Source organism: Eschrichtius robustus, chromosome 18 (assembly GCF_028021215.1).
Source record: "Eschrichtius robustus isolate mEscRob2 chromosome 18, mEscRob2.pri, whole genome shotgun sequence".
NCBI lineage: Eukaryota > Metazoa > Chordata > Mammalia > Artiodactyla > Eschrichtiidae > Eschrichtius > Eschrichtius robustus.
In genome coordinates, this window is record NC_090841.1 from 18,950,426 (window position 1) to 18,966,750 (window position 16,325).

The 16,325-nt window shown below is 47.3% G+C and overlaps 1 protein-coding gene across 5 annotated transcripts in view; it reads left to right on the top strand.

The window, feature by feature from the left end:
• CAB39L (calcium binding protein 39 like) overlaps positions 1 to 2,203 on the top strand; it is a 94,370-nt gene extending 92,167 nt beyond the window's left edge. For all 5 annotated transcript variants that reach the window (XM_068526906.1, XM_068526904.1, XM_068526903.1 and 2 more), the window contains one exon: positions 743 to 2,203. In XM_068526906.1, the coding sequence (XP_068383007.1) occupies positions 743 to 922 (180 nt within the window). In that variant the 3' untranslated portion in view covers positions 923 to 2,203. The remainder of the gene's footprint in view (positions 1 to 742) is intronic.
• The last annotated feature ends 14,122 nt before the right edge of the window (positions 2,204 to 16,325 follow it).

Here is a 16,325-nt window from a genome sequence, read left to right on the forward strand (position 1 = left end):
CCCCTGCAGTGAAAGCACAGAGTCTTAACCACTGGACCACCAGGGAAGTCCCAGCATTATAGTTTTGAGTTATTGTGTCCTGTTATTATAGTTGTTACTGTCTTTTATAGTACAGCTGAGTTATTAGCCCAGGATCATGGTTTCAACTAGGAGTGCACGTAAGAATCTTTGTGGAACTTTATAAAAATACAGAGAGCCGGACCTCCCCTCTAGATCTACTGAACTGGAGTCTCTGGGAGGTGGGACCTAGGCAGTTATAAATTTTAAAGCTCCACATACATAAGAAAATAATAACATTGGTGACCTCCAGGGAGAGGAGGTGAGAGGGGGACTTTTCACATTTGTCCTTTTTGAATTTTGAGCCAGATGAATATATTAAGTATATTCAATATATTATATATATTGAATATTTTATATTTTATATATATGGTTATATATTTATATATTATCTATTTCATTATATAGAATTATATATATTTATTTAATTTTATAATCACATATTTAGTTATAATGGTAATTTTAAATATATGATTAAATATATAATTTTAAAATATTGAATATATTTGTATATTCTCTGTAGAAAATGGATATGAATGGGGAATTACTCATTTTCCTCAATAAGGAAGTGTAATCTGGGGCTTTCTGTACTTTACTAACACACGTAACAAATGAGACACAGGTGGGATCCGTGTTTTCCCTGATGGGCATTCCTTGTCCTAGGTGTTTGCTTCTCATGTTTCAGGTGTTTGTGGCCAGTCCTCACAAAACACAGCCTATTGTGGAGATTCTACTAAAAAACCAACCCAAACTCATCGAGTTTCTGAGCAGCTTCCAAAAAGAAAGGACGGACGATGAGCAGTTCACCGATGAGAAGAACTACTTGATTAAACAGATTCGAGACTTGAAGAAAACGGCGCCTTGAAGTCTCACCCAGTTTCCTGCCACCGTCACTGTCTCATTTGTTCAGTTTGTACAAAACGTGTCATTTCAAAAAGTAGTCATTCTTGGGAAGGCTTTGGAGGTGGCTATTTTTTTCTCAATTCATTGTTCAGGGTAGATGGAATATAAATGTCTGAAAAAAAAAATTAATTTAGAATAATATATTCATCTTAATCGAGTCTGTGATTATTTATGTGAAATCAGAGCCATTGTTTTAGACATTGATAAAAGCAATTTTAACCCTTTCTTGATGAAGGGCAACAAGGTTGTGGGCTTGCAGACCTGAGCCCTCAGTCACCACGAGCCACCAAGTAGTAGGAGCCCAAAGAATGGGCGTCAATGAGTCCTCGAAGAGGATTAAATTCTCAGAGAACTGGGCATGGGGGCAAGACGCACGAAACTGTTTTGCCCATCTATACTTGGACAAACAAATTTCTCAAGGCACCAAGAAAATAAGATCCATGTTTTCAGTCATACGTATTCTGTTCCCTGCCCATATCTTTTAACTGTAATCATTCATTCCTAACTTCCTAGGGAATTGATGCCCACCTTTCTGCTTACTGCCCCACGTTCCACCCCAATGGATCTCCTCAGCATGACCAACTCATGGTACACGCACACACACACACTCCCCCACTCTGACCAGGTTAGCATGGGACCAACTAAGTCCAAACAGAATGGACTAACAAGGGTCACGGGTGTAGAGGACCCACGGGGTAGGACCTGCTCACTTGAGAACTTGGAACAGATGGGTAAGAACCACAGCTCTAGCGACAGTCACTGCTGTTTCCCACAGACTTCTGTCGGGCTAGTGAATGTTTGGAATATTTCATTCATGCTTCTCATTATGGGAAAAAAGTTTCGTGGTGAAAGTGTGTTTTAGAGTAGGAATCATTGCGTTTAGCTTCCTAGCGTGTGCAAAACCATGGGTCCAGAGGGTTGCACAGGCCTTTATAAATAAGGGAACGTTGCCGTTGGAAGCGCAGATGATTAAATGCATGAAAAAAATCCTCAAAGGACTAAAAATTTTTTTCACTTTATTTTCTAATAAGCTGTCGTTCTAATTTTACATCAAATTCCTCAGTGAAAAGGTAGAAAACTTATAAAAATGTTGGTCTCAAATACTCTCTTGCATACTAGGATGGTTAAGGAATTAATGTGTGTGTTTTTAAAAAGGCCATGGTTTGTTTTCAGACATCAAGTGTATAAAACGGAATTTTAAGCTATATTTACAAGACATTAAAGGTACAATTGTTAATCTGTATTTTTTTCATAATTCTGTTTCCAAATCATGAGTTATTGCCTTCCATAGGCATCTTCACTTTTTACAACATTGGGCGCTGTGTTCTTCAACCAGATATTTCTCCACCCAGAGAGGGAAAGATCCCTCTCCAGGATCAGTGCCCTCGTAGATGTAGCATCTGAAGAATCACCTGGTGCGGTTTCATCCTTCTTGGCCGTGTCTTTCCGTGCCCAGCGTCAGATCCTGAGGCAGATGCTGCAGGGCTTGCGGGACCTTCTTGCAGCAGCTCTGGCCAGTGCCGGGCCGTCTGATGACCTTCATTCTTCAGTCACTGAGGTCAGATTATTTTTATAACATTCCCTGACAGTCCATAGTCTCTTCAAATTTGACTTTTCTGATTTTGTTTATCTGTTTAAGAGAGATGAGTGTAAATATTTTTTTTTAAAAAAGAAGGCGGCGCAGTAATGACCATTGGAAATGCATTTCATTGCTTAAATACTGTTCCACACATCGTGGGACACATGTTTTCAGTTGGAAAGCAAGGCCTTGTTATAATTCTTTTTTGATAAATAAAACATACTTTATTTCCTCCGAGCTTGAATTAGCTCATTCCTAGCAATCCCTTATCCTAGTTTAGTACCTCACAAACAAACCTAGTCTAAAAGGCAATAAATGAAGTAGCTGAGATTTTGCTGTGATACAAATTTGTAGATTATTAACGTGAAAGAGGGAGCAAGAAGCTCACAGTTAAAATATGTTTGCATAAAAGTCACTGTAAATATTGTGAGAATTGCGTTTTGAAAAGGTCATAATTAATAAGCTATTTCAAAAACACACATTTAAATAAAGACTGACTAAATGAAAAGGTGCCACATATTCCTTGGTCGGTTTCATTCCTCTGCATGTCCCGCCTCTGTGTTCTTGTCACTGCTCCAAACAGGGAAAGCCCCAGGCGGAGGGCACCCCAGGCTGCCCAGAGGCCCCACGCCCACTTCCCCTGTCCTTGGCTGTCCCATCCTCCCAGTGAGGCTCACTGCCATTGACCAAGGGCCGCCTGTCAGGCAGTATAGAAACACTTCACGTTATTGATGCTTCACCACAGCCAGAGTCACTCCCATTTTATATTTGAAGAAACTGAGGCTCTGAGCAGTTTATCCCAGACAGTGTGGACTAGACTTGGGGTACAAAGCACGGTGGCCGGAGGCCAAGCTCCTGCTCTTATTCGTTTTTTCATCCTCAAGGCTGTGAACGAGGGGAGGTCCTGGGGGTGGGGAATTATGTCGTGCCCTCCCCCACTGCTGCCTGGGAGGCTCCCGGGGGTGAAGGTCCTACAATGAAGCCAGGATGGATTGAAATCATAATGTTCTTGGATGACGCTCTGGCTAAAGCCAGGCATCTGCCCAAATGTTAGGATTATTACCCTGGGAGAGAAGGCCGAGAGGCACTCAGCCCTTGGGCAAGTGTTCTGATTGCCAGCCTCTGTGGGTTCTCGTCCTGGAGGGCTCTGGGGAGCAGTATATGCTGAGGAGGGGCAGCAAGCTTTCCAAAGCCTCTGTCGCCAGCCACACTGGTTGGTCTGTGTGAGACGCAGCTGCTCTGAGCCATAGTGCCGTCTGGAAACTACACAGGACTTGAAAGTGATTGTAATAAAGGGAAGGAAAATGAAATTCAAAAATCACTAGGATTTTTTTTTTAATATGAAAAGATAGTTGTTTCAAAATAGGTTTACAGATCTTTCTACTCTACTATACTAGAGGAAATTTAGATTTATATCTTTTACTTTTTTTTTCTGTTTTATCCAAAAGAATGTTGTACGTATAGCATGTACATCTTTTCATGCGTGTTTTTTCAGGAAGGTTTTGGCTATTTTAATGAGGACCTATAGTTAGATAAAGGCTGGAAACAAAAAGAGACCTGGAAAAGCTAGACTTAGTCTTTCTAAGAAGATTGAAAAGACAGAAGATGGCTGTGAACAAGGATGTGATTTTGTTTTTGACATACAGAAAGTGCTGTTATGTGACTACCGTAATTAAAGCAAAGTATGACAAAATGATCAGCCTGGCCAGCACTAAGCCTCTTCAGAGACCCTGTCGTATCACTCTTCACTTTATGGAGGAGAGCACTGGATCACAGAAAGGGTGAGTAACTTCTCCAGGTCAAACAGCTGGCAGCAGAGCCAGGATTGAGGGCCAGTCTGACCCCAGAGTCCATGTCTTCGGAAACTAGGCTGCATGTCTGGGCCGCCTCCCGCCAGGCCTGCTCTTCGACTCCACCCCAGGGGCAGACACTTCATTCATCATGGCCCCCAAGGAAAGGAGGAAACATTGGATTCCACCTAAAGGATAACTCAATAGAAAGATTTCAAAAGCTAGTTTCATTTCAGGGGGTAACTTTGCTCCACGTGGTTGTCTGGTGTTGGAAGATCAAATTAGACCTATGCATGGGACAAGGGATTCGATCTTGAATTTCTGTATCATTTTGAGCAATCTCTTGGCTCTACACAGGTGTTAATTCCAAACCACTCTTCTGCATCTGCTTCTGTTTTCCTGACTTACTTTTGCAGTTGGACATAATATCAGCTTAGATTTCCTGATAGATTGGTTGCTGCCCAGCCAGCCGTGCCTCCATTTCAGATTCCTCAGCGGCCCATCACCACGGGGCTACCACGAGGCAGACGTTCTGATGCATGTACAAACGATCCTGTTGAGATCACCGAGTCCCTCATCACTCCCTCCCAGGAGGAAGGTGTACAATTACCAATACCCTGAAAGTCACAGAACCATACAAAAATTCCCAGTCCCTTTACCATCAGTTAATTCAATATCGATTGTAATTTAATCACTGCCCTGTGAGCCATCTATGTTACGTGAAAGCTGTGATCGCAGGGGCCTTTTGGAAGAACATGTTGTTGTAATATACATTAATAATTTATCCATTAGTGAAGGTTGAAAAAATGAGTTTCTCTCATTTTAGTTCTGAAATTTAAAGCCTAGATAAAGCAACCAAAATCTTTATTTATTCAACCAACATTCACTGAACTCACTCTCTGTGCCCGTCAGGGGTTGATCCACAGGGTTACTGTAGGGGTCAGACCTATGTGCTGTGGGGGCTGGGTAAGTAGCCTTCGTAAGCCTGTCCCCTGCGTCTGGCACTGGGCCTGAGTCAGCAGGGAAGGGAAGATAGGTTGAAGTGGGCGCCCATGAGGACAGCTGGAATCCATGGATATGATCTGGAGCCCGCACCGCCTTCCCGGCCTCCCAGCCTCCACCTCCGACGCCGTGGCTGACTGTAAGACCGCACAACTCACTGTACAGCTCCCCCAGCTGAGCCCAGATTTGGAGCAGCTGACGGAGGAGGGGCAGGGGGGCTGGGGCCCCAGCGGCAGGGTGAGCCAGCAGGCCTGCGGCAACGTCCTGCGCTGCGATGGCCCCGACTTTCCCGGGGCAAGTGTGGCTGCCACCTCATTTCCACTTGCAACGCTGCCAGCTTTCTCTTGACCTCAGCCCTAATTCATCACCATGCAGGAGAGGAGACTGGGGACGTGTTCCAGCTAAACGGACACATCCCAGACCCACCACTTACGTGTTGCACTGGAGGAGGTGTTTCCGCATCCTCTTAGTGTCTTTCCCCCCTTGAAGACCTCTGGCTGTTTCTTCCTCTTAAGCGACATGAGAGGTTTGTGCGGTGTCGATGGACCCAGGCAGACACTGGGGACAGCCACGCCTGGACTTAATCCCAGCTCCACTACAAGTGTTTGATCGTGAGAATCACTGACCTTCAGTTTCCTACCTGTAAAATGAGGCAAAGAGAGGAGCTGCCTCACAGGGAATCAATGAGGCAAAGTCTGTGATGTGCCGGCCCGGGGTTCGCTCCCACGTTGAGCTCCCTCAGCTACCCTGCGGGGCTCGCAGCCAGTGGGAGAGGGAATTCCACTCCAGTGTGGAATCTGGGCGGAAGGGGCCATGGGCATGAAGCACGTGTGGCCAGAGACTGACAGGTGTGTGCCCTGAGTGTTGGGCGTGTGGACACGTGGAGGGAGCTGGGAGGAGAGCCTTCAATGCCACCCAAAGGGTCTTGGGCCATCGTGGAGGCAGCTGGCCTTTCAGCAGGAAGTGACATGCATCCTGCCTGTCAGAGCAAGGTCGGTCAGGAGGAGAGTGGCCTGGCATGGAGAGCACTGAGTGAGGGGATGCAAGACAGTGAGGACCCTCTAAGAACAGCTATGGCCGAGCTGGTGCCTGCTCTGAGAAGGCCCTGTTCTGGGTGCTTCACAAATACTAAACTCAAACCTTAGAACCACCCGTGAGGCATGTGCTCTTATTATCCTGACTTTACAAGTGTGGAAACCGAGGCTCAGAGAGGGTCACCGGCCCGATTGTCCACTGATCCCATGGCGGGGCAGGATTCAAACCCAGGGCTCAGAGGCAGGAGCTTTAGAACCTGTGAGGTACTTAGGACTTAACACTGACTGGGCTTAGTTCCACAATACATGCACCCCAATGTTCATTGCAGCACTAGTTACAATAGCCGGGACACATCACTTTTAAAAGATCAGGGCGAGTGTGGACTCAGGGCCACTGTGCCTAGGCTTCTCTGCTCTCCATCAAAGAACTTCCACCTTCCTTTTGTGGCCCCTCTCACTTTTGCCCCCAGTACTCAGCAAGTTTTCTTGCAACAAATGATTAGTTCTTTTCTTCTGACTTGTGGGGCTCCCTGCCACAGCACAGCTCTTGCCCAGCTGAACCCCATCCCTGCTTCATCTCAGTTCTGCATGGGCTTCGCTCTTCCCACTCGTGGAAGGGAGGCAGCTCAGGGACCACCAGTGGGGGCCCTCTTGAGACACTTCCACTCGGATTCAGAAGCACACTCCTACCTCTTTACTGTTAACTCCTACAGATGCAGCCAGCAGTTTCCGGGCGCTTCTCTCAGCAGGTGCCTCCTACTGCCTTCTCCACTAGGTTTTCAGGACAAACTACCACAGAACTGCCTCAGCCTCTTCCCAGTCCTCCCCCCTCCCCCTTCTGTCTAGAAATCACTTTGGTTTATCATCAGGAACTGAGCAGGTCCAAGACCCAGGTTTCTGCTTCTGCCCAGGCCAGTACTCTTTCTTTGAGGTGAAAGCCTTAAAATGTAGCTCCCTGGCCCTTGATGGGAAGCAATGTGGAGTGAATAAGCATGTTTTAATTTAGGCAGGCTAGTTTGGGATACCTTTAAAAAAAAAAAACAAGACAAAACCAGATATAAAGGTGTCTGGCAAGATTAGAATCAGAGTAGGTGATGTGCTTCTAAAAATTAGTTTCAGTGAGTCCCAGGGACTAATTAAGGTTTACTTTTAAAAGCGTCCCTTGGTACGCAGCCGCCTCCTGCATGCTGTGCGTGTTACTGGGACTCGTATATAGGAAATGGTATGTGAGGATCCAAACAGGACTCAGTGCTGCCATTCTCCTTGTCGTCTCTGATCTTCATCACTAGACCCAGCAACCCTCACCCCTCCCTGCCACCTTCCCTGCACCTTTCGGTTACAGAGGCAAATGGGCCTCTGGCCACAGAATATAAAGTCTGGGGCTGTTAGAAGAGTCCCCTCCTCTTTGCCTGCTCTTTCCTGTCCCTTCCTTGAATACTCTCCCCCATTAGTGATGCTGGGAAACACATAGGACAGGCAAAGCAACTATTTAAAACCTTGTAACTGGGGACTTTCCCCTCCTCCCCTCGCTTCTTCCTTCCATCCTATTCCTCCTTTCTTCTTCCTTCAATGCATTTCCCACCCACAAGGAACTTTCCTATCACTGTGAACTTTGCTGGTGCAGAGGAACACCTATTTTTTTTTGGAGCATAGACACCCAGGCATTTCTTAAACCTCCCCAAAATTTAAAAAAAAAAAAAAAGGAAAAAAAAAAGAGTCCTTATTGACCTGGTTGTTCAAAGGATAAGAACAGCTTTATCCTACTCAGTACCAAACCCACTTCAGTACCCTTACTGAGGCCATGAGAGCCTAGGGGTTTCTGCCCAGGACAGGAGCCATGGCATGTTGGCAGAGACCAAACGGGGACCAGGAAAAGGGGTGATGTTCCCTTCCCCCTCCACCTCCAACCTCTGTCAGCAATGAGCTGCCCTGAACAGTGGCAGGAACTCCCCCTCTGCACAGTAGCTGGTCAGGGTTGAGTGCAGTCCTGGGGGCCAGGGGATAGCATGCCCAGCTGTGTCAGCTAAGAGGATCTGTGCACATCTTAGAGCAATGAGAAGCCCACGCACCGCAATGAAGAGTAGCCCCCGCTCACCGCAACTAGAGAAAGCCCGCGCGCAACAACGAAGACCCAACGCAGCCAAAAACAAAAAAACGAAAAACAAGTCAGGGTTCAGACCTAAGAAAGATGTCACTATTTGCAGCCTGGTTCAGTGCAGTGGTTCTCAAAGTGTGAACCATTTTGTTTTAATTTCTAATACGGTACAGTAAATGTTGATAGATTTAACTCAAACAGATCTTTTGGGTCTTTAATAATTTTTGAGAGTGTAAAGAGGCCCTGAGACCAAAAATCAGAGAACCTCTGGTTTAGCGGAAGGACTGTACATTTTGGAACGAAGCGGTCTTTGTTTTGTCTCCTCTGGCACCCACTAACTGCGTAACCCAAGCCAAGTTATTTCAACTCTCTGGTCTTCCACTTTCTATGGATTAGGCTAATTGCCCTTATAATTATCTGCTCAAGAATGTTTCCCTGATTATGTCTGTGGGGTTGGTTTCACATCCTCAGAGCCTAGCACAGCACATGGCATGATACACGACGGGGTCTCAATAAATAATTACGAATTGATTGGCGGGCCGGGTGAGAGGATTAAGTAGGGTAATACGTGTAAAGTGCTGCTGAGGTACCTGGCACACGGCAGATGTCACAGGTGCTCAGTAGATGTCAGATCGCTTCCTCACCACCAGCGCTGTCCTCCACTGTACCCCCCAGGAGAGAAAACGCACAGTTGGTCTAAGTAAAGTGAACAGCTAAAGCGCCGGTTCTCAGCGTGCGCTTCCCAGCAGCAGCAGCAGCCATCTCCTGGGAAACTGTCAGAGAGACAAATTATTTGGCTCTAATACTAGACCCACCGAATCATAAACTCTGGAGGTGGCGCGCACGGATCTGTGTTAAATATTACTGGAACGTACTGAAAGGGAGGCGGGGTGGGGGAGGGGTTTAGGAGGTTGAAAGGCTGAGTCCCAGCGCAGCAGGTCCAGCCCGGGGACCCCCCGCCCCCCGCACAGCCCTCCCAACCCCCCTCGCTTCCCCGCCGTCAGGAGGAGGGGCGCTGCGACTCCAGCCGGGACTCTGGGCCTCCCCCTCCACGATTCCCCCGGGACGCGCAGGGCGGGGGGGCCCCCTCCCCACCCACACTGGGCCTAGCGAGACGGTGGGAGGGCAGGGGCGGGATGAAGGACCAAAATTCCCCAGACTAGGATGCTGCGCAGCTCTTCCTAAACAGGAAGACGAGGCAATTTGGTCCAGAGAGTCAGAAGTGCCCGGTAACCAGCTTCGCCTCTCTGGGCACCTTTTTGGGGTTCAGCCAACCCTATCTCCAACCCCTTCTCCCAGCCTTGGAGGTCGGGCCAGGGAGCCACAGGTGGGCTCCTCCGGTGCTCTGGCGCCCTCTAGCGGCCATCGGCTCTAAAGCCAACTCTCAGCCCTTCCTCCTGCCTCTCTCCCCAGCGCCCCGGGGCTGCCCTGGTCTTGGGCACCTGCCAGCCTGATTCCATTCCTCCTCTCCCTCTAATTGCAATGAAGTGCCCTACAGAGGTTTAGGATCTCTTGGAGAAGGTCTTTTAGTCAATACACTTTAACCCTGAGAAGGTTGTTTCTAGAATAAACCTGAAATACTGTATTTTTCTCCATGTGTTTCCAAGGAGAAACCGCCCAGTGTGTGCTGGGTCCCTCGCTGAGAGCAGTCTCTGGACATCCTGTCCTCCCTCTTACGGCGTCCTGGCTTGTTAGGCAGGGAAGGCTCCCAGCGCCGATGCCTGGGCCTCTCTGAGGGACGCTGACATGTGGGATCACAATGGCTCCTGGGAAAGTGGAGAGAGTGAGGGCTGGGCATCTGGTATGCATCAGACCCCAGCGCTGCCCCTACCGGCTGTGTGACCTGGAAACATTCCCTGACCTCTCTGTGCCTAGCTTTCCAACCGTGACAGAGGGTTGCTGTGCTTGGCACACAGGAGGCCCTCGACCAGAGGAAAAAGCCAGTCTCCCCAAAGAACCACTTCTCTTACATGCCCAAAGCAAAAGGCACGTGCCACACATCGCAGAGCTGATCCTTGACCAGCAGGGCAAGGGCAATCCAGCAGCTCCTCCCGTCCCTGCCTGAGGTCTTTCCCTCCTCAGTGAGAGTGACTCGCAGCAGGTCTCGGCATCCCAGGAAGTCTGAACTGAGCTTTTGTGACTTGGGGGAGTTCCCTGTTCCACACAACTTGGTTTCCAGATCGTTCCAACAAGGAACAAGAGCACCTGCTCAGTGTTTCAGCTGCAAGGTCCTCCCTTTACAAATTGCCCCATCACTTTGGGGCTGGGAGATGTGAACTCCACATGACCATCTGACTGATGACTTCAGGGGAATCGTGCCCGCCCACCACGGCACTCTGCATGCCACCTCCTAGAAGAGGGGTTAGTGATCCACGGCCACGTGCAGTTTTATCGGAACACAGGCCCGGCCACTACTGTAACCACATGTGTGAGAAGCAGAGGATCCCGAGTGCCTGGACCCCTGTCACCCAGAAAGCAGAAGTCAGGGCAACAAACAGAAGAGGAGAAGTTACCTGTAGATCATATATCTGTAAGGGGTTAACACCCAAAACATGTAAAGAACTCCTACAATTGAACAGCAAAAAATCAAGCAATCCAACTGAAAAACAGGCAAAGGAACGGAATAGACATTTTTCCCAAGAAGACATACAGATGGCCAACAGGTACATGAAAAGATGCTCAACATCACTCATCATCAGGGAAATGCAAATCAAAACCACAATGAGATACCTCACACCTGTCAGGATGGCTGTCATCAAATAGACAAGAGATAACATAAAATAAAAAGGACTGTCCTTTGTATACGAAGGCAGTAGTCCCAGCCCTTCAGCCTCATTAACGCAGATCCTTTTAGATGTGCGTTTTACTCTGATCCAGCCACGCACTTTCACCTGGTTCCTCTCAGGGACACGGGTGTACGATTTGAAAGGGACCAGCTTCTTTACTGGCTTGTGGTCCCAGAAGAGGGAGGGGGACCAGGTGGTGATGAGTGACCCTCATGAAACATTCTAACCCATGTCTTTATCGCCACCAGAAGACCCCTTCCTCCACACTTTTAAGAAGCTGGGACTTCATCCTTTATCTTGGCCCTCACACTTCTGTACACTACTAAATGACACTATTTTATTTTTTTTAACCTTATAAGGATGCATCCTCTTCTGGAATTCCTCTAATCACAAAGTCTCACTCTCAAGTTCTTGAAAATGAGGGTGGTCCCTGAAAGGCAGGTAAAGCAGCCGAGGACAAAAGAAAATCGTAAATCATTTATCAGTCAGAAGAACTTTGTTGAAGATACTGAAGCCATAATTTAAGCCTCATTAGGTGCAAAGCAACCAGAATAAAAGATTCAAATGTGTTTTGAGCTGAATGGAAATTCTAAAGTTGAGGAAAAGGAGATAAATGGTCTGCAAGTCTTAAATAGTAGGATATGTATACAGACCTCAAAAGCCTTTTTTTTTTTTTTTTTGCATGAACTTGCCTAAATAGGACTGTGCTGTTGATAACACTTCCTGGTATTTCCCTGTGAAACCAGAACCGTTATCTTGCTGACTGAGTTAACGGGGGTCACAGGATTTAAGGGTGCTTATTGAATCAAAGAAGGTCATGGGATTTAAGGCCGCTGATAGATCTAACAGTGGTCACGGGATTTTAGGAGGCTGCTTGATCATACAGGGGTCACAGGATTTAAGGGGGCTGATTGATCGAACGGTTTTGTCAAGAAGAATTGCTCATGCACAGTTTTAGCTTTCTCTTTTAAATGTCACAACTGAATCAATCAAGTCCAGAGAGATTTTATGTGTTTACAGTTTAAGGAATCTACAGGGGAATCTAGAAAACTAGAGCTCTCTCTTCTTGGAAATACATGGAGAAAAATACAGTATTTCAGGTTCATTCTAGAAACCACCTTCTCAGGGTCAAGGTGTATTGACTAAAAGAGCTTCTTTCTCCAAGAGATTCTAAACCTCTGTAGGGCACTTCATTGTGCTTAAAGGGAGAGGAGGAACAAAATCAGGCTGGCAGGTGCCCAAGGCCAGTGCAGCCCCCAGGGCTGGGGAGGGAGGCAGGAGGAAGGGCTAAGAGTTGGCCTTAGAGCGAACGGCCGCAAGAGGGCGCCGGAGCACCGGCGGATCCCACCTGCGGCTCCCGGCCAGACATCCAGGCTGGGAGATGGGGATGGAGGAACCACAAGGACGTGCCCAGAGAGGAGGGTTTGGTAACCGGGTGCTTCTGACTCTCCAGCCCAAATTGCCTCGCCTCACACAGAGGACAGAGGTCTGCCCCTTCAGCATCCGATGGGGCACTTCCAGCCTGGCCAGGTGGCCCAGTGGCTGGACAGCCTCACAGGCTGTCTGCGGTGTGACTGCTCTTTGCTTCTCCAGAGGCAGGACTCTGGACCCAGAAATACCTGGCTTGACTCTTGGGCTTGCAGTTTGCAAGCTGTAGGCCTGCGTGGGTGCTGGCATCTGGAAAACGGGGCTGGTGGTCCTGAACGTGGAGCCTGTAAAAGCGGTGGTATTTTGGTGGGTGGGCTGTGCTCATACCTGTGCCCTTCCTCTCCGAGTTTTCCGCCAACTTCCTTCTTCCCTTTCCATCTGAGCCTCCCCCTGCTGTCCCCACGCCCCTCCCCTCAGCAGAAGGTTCTCGCTTATCCATCTGTTGTACAATCATTGATCCCAGCCTTTACGTCAGAAGTTATGTTAGGTGCTGGGATCAAGGAGAAGTTTCCGACTTTTGAAGTTTCAGGCTTGAGAGGCAGAGTGAGTGGAGCCGGGTCACGTGACTAGATGCCCGCCACCTGCCCTAAATCCGGGGCACCTGACGTTTAGCGCCCGGAGTGGGGCGAGGAAGGGAACGGACAAAAGGCCCTGCAAGTGACTGAGGGCCTAGCGCCCCGCCGACCGCAATGTAGCCCAGGTCCCTACGGAGCCCGAACTCCCTGCACGGCCTCTCTTGCATCCATCCGCCCTAGCTGAGTTGCCTGGGAGCCGGAGGGGAGGGCGGCGCGACGCGGAGCCAGCCCACGGCCACTCGGCCGCTGCGCTACGACGGACCCGCTGAGGCCCCGGCCGCCCCTGGGGCCTCAGGCCAGGTAAGCTGGCCCGGACCCTGCACCGCCCGCGGGGGCGGGGAGGGGGGGGCGTCGCGAGGCTAACTTTCGAGTCGCAGGGGTTCGCTCGGAGCTGCGACTGCTGTTTAGGAAGAGCTGCCCCGTAGCACCTTAGTCCAGAGGAATTTGGGTCCCTCATCTCGCCCCTGACCTCCGCCCGGCTTGCTTGGGCCCCGGGGTGGGGGTGGAAACCTGCGCGTCCTGGGGGGAATCGGGGAGGGGGAGGTGCAGAGCCCCTCCTCCTGACGGCGGGGAAGGGGCGGGGGCGTGTCTGTGCGGGGTCCTGGGGCGGGACCCGCTGCGGCGGGACTCCGCCTCCTAACCTCCCCTCCCCCCGCTTACAGTGGGTTCCAATAATGTTTAATTGCCTCTCGCGCTCTCGGGCTTAAAATTCATCCACAGGCTCGCAGGTCTCCTGATTTAGCCAAGTGCCTCTGCGCTCCTTCCGCTATTAGATAAAATACCAGGGGGGAGGGGACGGGGGATGGGTGCCTCAGCCGACTAAAGAGGTCGGACCCGCGCTGTCACAGACGCCCGGGGACCCTTAGGGTGGTCGAGGACAACAATTACTTGTAAATGGAATTATTTTATTTCTTTCAAATATTTTGTTACTATTGCATATAATGCAACTGGCTTTTGTATGTTGGTTTTATGTCCTGCAACTTTATTGAATTTATTTTCTACCGTATTGGGGGGGAGGAGAGGTCTTATATAAGATCATGTTTTCTGAAAACAGAGGAAGCTTTACTTTTCCCTCTCCATTTTGGATGCCTTTTTATTTCTTATTTTTGTGTCATATTGCTCTGCTTAGGACTTCAGTACTGTCTTTAATAATAGTGAGTGTGGATACCCTTATCTTGTTCCTGATTAAAAGGGAAAAGCTTTGAATTTTTCACCATTCAGGGTTACAAGGTACAGTACAAGGTTAGTTGTGGTTGTGTATTATATGGTCTTATTTTGAGGCATGCTTCTTCTGTTCCCAATTTTTTGAGAGCTTTTGTCATAAAAATGTTTTGAATTTTGTCAATTGCTTTTTCTTCATCTATTGAAAGGATCATATATTCTTCATTCTTTTAGCAATGTGTATCACCCTTATTGATTTATTTAGACTTTTGCTGAGAATTTTTGCATTTATGTTCATCAGGCATATCAGCCTATAGATTTATTTTCTTGTAGTGTTCCTTATCTGGCTTTGGTGTCAGAGTAATGCTGAACTCATAAAGTGAGCTTGGGAGTCTTCCCTCCTCCTCAATTTTTCTGGAAGAGTTTGAGAATGATTGGTGTTAATTATTTTTTTATAGATTTAAAATTTTTATTTTATTTTTATTTATTTATTTTTAGTTGCATTGGGTCTTCGTTGCTGCACGCAGGCTTTCTCCAGTTGCAGCGAGCGGGGGCTACTCTTTGTTGTGGTGCGTGGGCTTCTCACTGCGGTGGCTTCTCTTGTTGTGGAGCACGGGCTCTAGGTGCGCGGGCTTCAGTAGTTGTGGCTCTCCGGCTCTAGAGTTCAGACTCAGTAGTTGTGGTGCATGGGCTTAGTTGCTCCATGGCATGTGGGATCTTCCCAGACCAGGGCTCGAACCCGTGTCCCCTGCATTGGCAGACGGATTCTTCCCCACTACGCCACTGGGGAAGTCCAGTTTTTTAATGTTTGGTAGAATTCACCAGTGAAACCATCTGGTCTTGGGCTTTTCTTTGTCGGGAGGTTTATGTTTGTTGTTTCAATGTCCTCATTTATTATTGATCTGTTCAGACTTTCTCTTCATGATTCAGTCTTGGTAGGTTCATGCTTTGGGAATTTATTTATTATAATTTATCTCATTTGTTGGTATGTAATTGTTAATAATATACTCTTGTGGTCCTTTGTGTTTCTTTGATGTCTCCTCTTCCATTTATCAGATTTTTTGACTTCTCTTTTTTCCTTGGTTAGTCTAGCTAAAAGTTTGTCAGTTTGCTTTATGTTTTAAAACCAACTCTTAGCTTGATTTTTTTTTCTAGTCTCTTTATCCATTGTTTATCCTCTAATCTTTGCTCTTTCCTTTCTTCTAACCTGGTGCTTAATTCTTTATTTTCCTATTTTCTTGATGTGTAAAGTTAGGTCGTTTTTGAAAACTTTCATTTTTTAAAATGTAGGCACATAAGAACTACTGTTGATGTATTCCCTAAATTGTGGTATTTTGTATTTATATTTTTTCAAGATACTGTCTAATTTCTCTTTTGATTTCTACTTTGACCCACTGGTTATTCAGGAGTGTGTTGTTCAATTTCCATGTATTTGTAAAATTTCCAGATTTTTCTCCTATTGATTTCTAGTTCCATATTGTGGTTGGAAAGCTTTGAGATAAGATTTTAGTCTTAAATGTGTTAAAGTTGGCTTTTTGGCCCAGGAATGACATATCCTTGGGAATGTTTTATGTGCCCTTGAGAAGACTGTGTTTTCTGGTGCCCTTGGATGGCATGTTCTGTATATATCCGTTAGGTTTACTTTTCTAAAGTGTTGTGCAGGTCAATGTTTTCTCATGAATTTTCTGCCTGGATGATCTATCCACATTTACAAATGGGGTACTGAAGTACCCTGTTACTTTATTGCTTTTTCTGTATGTAGTTTTGTTAATATTTGCTTTAAATGTCTACATGTTCCAATGTTGGGTGCATATTTATACTTGTAATATTCTCTTGATAATTTGACTCCTTTATCACTGTAGAGTAACATTGTCTTGTGACTGATTTTGATTGAAAATATGTATTATCTAAGTAT